Below are 6,329 nucleotides of genomic sequence, written 5' to 3'. Positions count from 1 at the left end.
CCGCGGGCAGCGGGACCCCTGGCGCGTCCTCCAGGACACACGCGTGCTCCCCGGGCTCCACCTTGCTCGGCACGGCCACGTTCTGCGTGTCGTGGATCCACTCCTGCGGGGCCGAAAGGTCGGGACTGAGTCGCGAGCATACGCAGCCCGCTCCGGGCCCCCGGGGGACGAGCCTCACGGGCGGCATGGTGACGAGCCAGCCCCGGGAGGCTGCGCACAGAGGTCGGGTGTGCAGCAGCCCGGCCTCGGGGTGAAGGCCGCACCAGGGGGCTTTCCCGCTGACCGCACCCCTTCTCTGTGCCCCGCAGGGGTCTGCACACGCCCCGCCCCCCCACGCACGCCGCTGTCCACAGGGGCGACTTTGAGCCCACACACCCAGAGCGGAGATGCAGCAGCCGAGTGCCTCCCCTTCCTGCCTGGGACCACGGCATCTGCTTCCCTTTTAGGAAGAAGCTTCCGTCTGCACAGGGCCTCATCCCCTCCCTGCCCCAGGTGGCATCTGGGACAAACCCACGACACGACCCCAATTACCAGGCGTTTCCTGCTGCCTGCCACCCGCCTCCCGCCCGCCAGGCCCGGCCCCGTGGCAATGAGCTGTCGCCCCCGTCAGCAGCTGCAGCCGCAGCCACCTGTTCCCTATGAGCAACCCCCCTGCGTGCGTGGAAAATAGGCCTCAGCTCCTGCTAATCTCTCTCTTTAATCTGCCTTTTTTCCTCACTTAATTTACAGTCCTCGGGCACAGAACCTAAGAGAGTAGAGGGAAAATCATTTCCCCCCTGACCCTTTCCATCCCCTACACCTAAGAAGTTGTGAAGTTCACCCTGTCCTTGTCGGAGGTTGAATGGTGCCGACACTTTCCCCCAAATAAATATATTCCCAAGTCCTAGTCCCCAGGACCTGTGCGTGGGGCTTTATTTGGAAAGAGGGTCTGTGCAGACGTGATTTGTGGGGGACCGCATGAGTCCCCCTGGAGCAGGTGGCCCCAAACCCAGTGACAGTGTCTGTATCAGAGGCAGAACAGGACAGACACAGACACGGAGCAGAAGCCACGCAGACACGGAGGCGGAGATGGGAGGGACGTCGCCACCAGCCTGGTCACGCCTGGGGCCCCCAGACGCCGGGACAGGCAGGAAGGACCGTTCCCCGGGACCTCCGGAGGGAGCGAAGCTCGGGGACACCTGATGTCACCCCGCTGGCCCCCAGGACTGGGGGTGGCGGAAATTTGTGATCTTTTCAGCCTCCAGCACCTATCAGTGGGCGGCGGCCCCCGGGAATGAAACCACAGGGACCGCAGTGTCCTGTAAAGCCGCGGCCTGCGTCCCCAGCGCCCGGCGAGCTCCTGGGGACGGGGCCGAGTTCCCCAGCGCCTGACGCTCAGCCGTGCCAAGCATTTGCCGGGGGGGTTCACGGCTGCCTCAGACCTTGCAGAGCGGAAGTTCCCGCCTGGCGCCCAGCCCTGCGGGCCGAGGCTCCTCGGCTTCCTGGGGAGATGGGCGGGCGATTAGGCTGAGCAGGTGTGTTGGGGCTGCTGATCTCCCAGCTGATTTGCAGGCCCACGGCTTCCGGGGACCCTCCGAGCCGCCGCCTCTGAGCGGCAAACAGGGGCGCGGAGCTGCCGTGTGCAGGTCAAAAGGGGCTCGTGGCCAAGATGCACAGAGCGGCTGCACGGGAAGCCGGGCGTTACCTGGAAGTCCCCGCGGTGCGCCTCGAACAGCCCCGGGAAGGAGGCCTTGGGGTCCGGCACACTGGGCATGACCAGCTCCTTCACGCTGAAATGAACGCAGACGGTGTGGTCAGGTGGGGCGCAAGCCGGGCCACGGGTGCGAAGCGCTCGGGCCCTGCGCAGAGCCCGCAAGGGCCGTGGACGGTGACCTCGCAGGCCCGGGTCCCGGGGAGGGACCGAGGCCTCCGTTTCGACCCGTGCGCCTCTGCGGTCCCCAGCACCCGCCACCCACCAGGCGGGGCGCAGAGCACAGCTCTGCACACGACAGCCCCACCACACGGGGATGCTTATTCTCCAGTGCAGGTGCCTGCACGGGGTTGTGTCTCCCCCAAACGCGTGGGCTGAAGCCCTGAGCCTGCGGACTGGACTGGGAGGTGTGGCTTTTCTGGAGGTGAAGCCGCAGAAACGAGGTGACGAAGACAGGGCCTCAGGGTGACCGGCGGGGGCCGCCCCAAAGCGGGCCACTGCGGATCGCCGGTTCTTTACAGCCCAAGGCCCTCGAAAAAGGACAGGTAGACAGGAGAAGGGCTCTGTGCACCCCCAGCCCGTCTCCCCAGAATCACGGCGTCCATGCCCCTTTCTGCGGAGGCAGCTTCCCTTGGTCGAGCTGCCTGCCCCCCGCCCGCAGCGGAAAGTGAACGCAGTGAGTGTCACCACCGGCACGGGCTCCGCGGTAATCCCCGGGGCAAACTTTATCCATCCGTGGTTCCCTCCCTCGCACCACGGACCTGTGAGGAGGCACAAGCCTGCCGTTCTTCTGTCTGGCCCCTTCTGCACAATCTGTCGCCCTTTGTTAAAATGTACATCAGCCCCCCAGACGAATGCCTTTTGGGATTTAATTTCTTTCCTTCGAAGCCCCCACATGTGTAAAAGTATTACATCAGCAAACAAACAGATGCCTTTTCTCCCGTAATCTGAGCGTGGTCAGTTTAATTCACAGGCCCCAGGGAAGGAACCTAAGAGGTTGTAACTGACCGTACTCCTAATGTAATACGACTGGCGTCTCTGTGACAGGAGGCAGAGAGCGGGGATGCGTGTGCCCGTGGAGGAAAGTGCGTGTGAGCACACGGAGAGAAGACTTAGCTGTGTACACGCTAAGGACGTAGGACGCGGGAGGGACCAGCCCTGCCTACGGCTGGGCCTGGGTTTCGAACGTCGAGCCTCCAGGACGGCGAGAGAGTAAATTCTGGTCGTTCGAGTGCCCAGTGTTCAGTGCTGTCCTGTGGAAGCTCTAGCACACGAACAGTCGGCTTCACACTCGTGGAGCATGCGGGCTTCTCGTGAACACAGGCGAGTGTGGGACTTTCCAGGAAGGGTGACCTTTGGGATCCCTCGGGGCCCTTCAGCTCTGCGTTCAGACACGTCGCCAGCCGACTGTCGCTTCCGACGGTGCCATCACGTCTGCAGCATGTCGGGGGCTTCTGCCGGAGCTGCTCGAGGAGGCAGGACTGGACCGAGGTCACGGATGATGAACGAGGGGCCGAGGACGCGTCCTCGTGCTGGGTCTAGCTGTGACGGGGCGCATGTGACGCCGCCCAAGTCAGCCCAGCACAGACCCAGAGCCTCTGTCTCTGCATCGCTCCCCCGTTGCTATGGGAACGGCATCCTAAGAAGCGAAGGTGGCACGAGGGCCCTGTGCGCGTCGTTCACGGCCGAACACCTGAGCCCAGGTAACTCTCAGGACAGGTGGACACAGCTGTGGTTAAATCGTTGGGTCGAAGGTTGACGGAGAACAGGACCGAACGGAATGTTCTTGAAACGCCGTCTCAAAGGTCATTGTTTGGCCGCGTCCCCGGAGCTAGAAACTGGACGAGCTTTTCTTGGCGAGTCCTGTCCCTTCACGGATCCAGTCGTCTGCATTAGGATGTTGTGATGAACGTCAACGTCCGTCACTTCCGGGGGGACGGGAGGGCCGCGCTCGGCGGGGTCGGCGCAGGACCCCAGAAGCCGCTTCCACGCTGCTCGCAGGGAACGTGCATCTGGGCGACGGTTCCCGAGACGACGTTTCCGGCAAGCGCTACCTCCGTCCGGAGCCGCTGGCCCGCCTTCCTCTCCACGTCCCCGTGACGTCCGCTGGGCCCGGAGTGCAGTGCAGGGCACGCGGCGCCACATCGGACGCGTCTCCTCCCCCGCGGGCTGTGCCCATGCGGGGACCAGAGCCCCGCGCCCCCCGAACGCGACGCAGCTGCCGGCTGCGGCCTCACCTGCGCAGCTTCCACAGAAACAGCAGGAGCAGCAGCAGCGTCAGGACCACGACCGCGGCGGACATCGAGACGAACTTCGGGGAGAACGCGCGGTCCTGACACGACTCTGAAGCAAAGCACAGCGGGCGCCGTCGGTTCTCGGCACGGACGGGCGCCCGATCACGCTGCGAACAGGCCCTGCCCGCTCGGCGATCCCCTCCCGCTGCCGGCGCGGGCAAGTCCGGAAAATACCCCGGAAGCGGACGTGGGCTCTCCTCCCAGACACGCACGCGCCCCGCACGCTGGCCGGTGCTGGTGCTGGGGTATCCAGGTCGACCTCGGCCGTGATCCATCCATCCATCCATCCATCATCTATGCATCATCATGTATCTATCATCTATATGTATCTGTCTATCTATCATCTATCAATCATCTATCTATCTATCATCTATATGTATGTATCTATCATCTATCTATCTATAGATTCATCCATCATCTCCCCATCCATCCATGCATCCATCCATCCATCATCTATGTATCATCATGTGTCATCTGTCTGCACATCGACACCTATATCAGTCTAAGGACATTTATAAATGGTGCTTGTTATTGTTCCTGAGTTAATAGAAGGGAAAAGTAAGAATCGGCTGCATGAAGGAGGCGGCAGGGAAGACACCACCCAAGAAGCCGCTTTCACACTGATGTCCGGAGGAGGGACGGAGGTCGTTAGTGTTCTCAGGCGCTGGCCCGTCCCCGTCCCCCGGGCGTAGTGTTGGCCCATCCCGTCCCCCGGGCGTTCTGCTGGCCCATCTCAGTCCCCCGGGCATGGTGCTGGCCCCTCTCAGTCCCCCGGGCGTGGTGCTGGCCCGTCCCCGTCCCCCGGGCGTGGTGCTGGCCCGTCCCCGTCCCCCGTCCCCCGGGCGTGGTGCTGGCCCGTCCCCAGGCGGCGTCTCCGCCTGCACACATTACCTCGCAGCTCGCCCCTGTGCAGGTGTGCGACCTCTGACCAGTCGCTGGGGTAGCTGTCGGGGCCGTAGCTGGACTGCTCTGTTCTCACTCTGGCCCGCAGGAAATAGCATTTGTCAGCGTCCAGGCCGCCCACGGTGACGTGGCACGCCTCCTCCTCCCTGGACTGGAGTGGGAGACAAAGGCGACCATGAGACCCTGGGCCCCCCCAGTTCCCGTTCCTGGCGGGGGCGCCCGCAGGCCCCGCCGGCAGCCGTCGGCGCCGCGTGTCACCTCCTCTGTCCCAGTCCTCGTCCTCGAAAGAACAACATCGGGAAGCAGATGGGTCCCCACGTCCGTGCTCCCCTCCGAAAAGGGAAAAACATAACAGAGCATGTACGGGTGCTTTTCAGACATTACTTACTGGTGACAACTTCTTCCTTTAAAAAAAAAAAAAAGGCAACGGTGTTTTTGCGAACGCAAAAGGGACACGTGCTGACTTTCGAGAGGGTGGACGCCACGCGCACGCACGCCACAAAGGCCAAGTAGAAAACTTAAAAACCTTTTTTTTTTGTAGCTGCAAAATATCGCCACGAGGGAAAAAATTGCTTTTGCGGATTTCCTGCTTTCCGTTCATTTTCGCCAGACCACGGTGCTTGGCCGCACGCGTGGCTGCTCGCCGCCAGACTCCTTCAAACGGCCTGCGAAGGCTGCTTAGATTTTTCTCACACGGCTGGACCGTGATGTGTTTGACGGAGCTCCTGCTGCCGGACCCTCCGATGCTCCCCGTGCCTTGCATTTTTTTGAAGCTCATGCTCCGACGGACACGTGTGCGCACAAAACCTCATCCGCATTTTCAATTATTTCCTGACGATCGATTTGTAAAACGGGAAACCAATACGTCCGAAGGAGGACCACGTATGGCCTCTCGGAGGCTGTCACCGCTCCACGCCACTGAATAGCATCACGTGGATTAGCTTCCCCGCGGGGTCCCCGAACTTCCGTGTCCCCTGTGGCTTTACTTGGCGTTGCGTTGATGGTCACAATTCTGTCCTCTCGAGTCCAGCTCTGTGTTCCTTAGTCCCCATCCTAACAGGCCCCCGGTCCCTTCTGTGACGCACGGCCGCCTCGTGAGGGGCCCTCACCCCCATCGTATTTCCTGCTGCATGTACTCCACCCGTGTCACTCGAGGACGTGTGTTTTGCCAAAACGCTCCACCCTCGTTCCGTGCGTCGCGAAGTTTCCAGCTCAGATGATGGTGCGCAGCCGTCGGCAGGACGGAAGCGGACAGAGGCAGTCCTGGCCGCCTGGCTCAGTGATGGGACCCCCGCTGCCACCCGCCTTCGCAATTCTTCCTGCAGACACGGAGCCCAGGGCCGTGAAGCAGGAGCGAACGGCCACCAGCAGGACCGTTCCGTTCACACACAGGAGCGTCGCCACACACATCACACGGCGATGGTCACAGGTGCTGAGGAACC

At 62.3% G+C, this 6,329-nt stretch overlaps 1 protein-coding gene across 1 annotated transcript in view; it reads right to left on the bottom strand.

The window, feature by feature from the left end:
* CRLF2 (cytokine receptor like factor 2) overlaps positions 1-6,329 on the bottom strand; it is a 33,316-nt gene that overhangs the window by 1,176 nt on the left and 25,811 nt on the right. Inside the window, exons 7-9 of the mRNA XM_011385779.1 lie at positions 3,928-4,033; positions 1,685-1,769; positions 5-103 (exon numbers count right to left, since the gene is read on the bottom strand). Of these exons, the coding sequence (XP_011384081.1) occupies positions 5-103; positions 1,685-1,769; positions 3,928-4,033 (290 nt within the window). The remainder of the gene's footprint in view (positions 1-4; positions 104-1,684; positions 1,770-3,927; positions 4,034-6,329) is intronic.

This window comes from Pteropus vampyrus, unplaced genomic scaffold, assembly GCF_000151845.1.
Source record: "Pteropus vampyrus isolate Shadow unplaced genomic scaffold, Pvam_2.0 Scaffold795, whole genome shotgun sequence".
Classification (NCBI taxonomy): Eukaryota; Metazoa; Chordata; class Mammalia; order Chiroptera; family Pteropodidae; genus Pteropus; species Pteropus vampyrus.
Note: the sequence above shows the minus strand (reverse complement) of the source record. Positions and strands in the feature narration are given on the sequence as shown.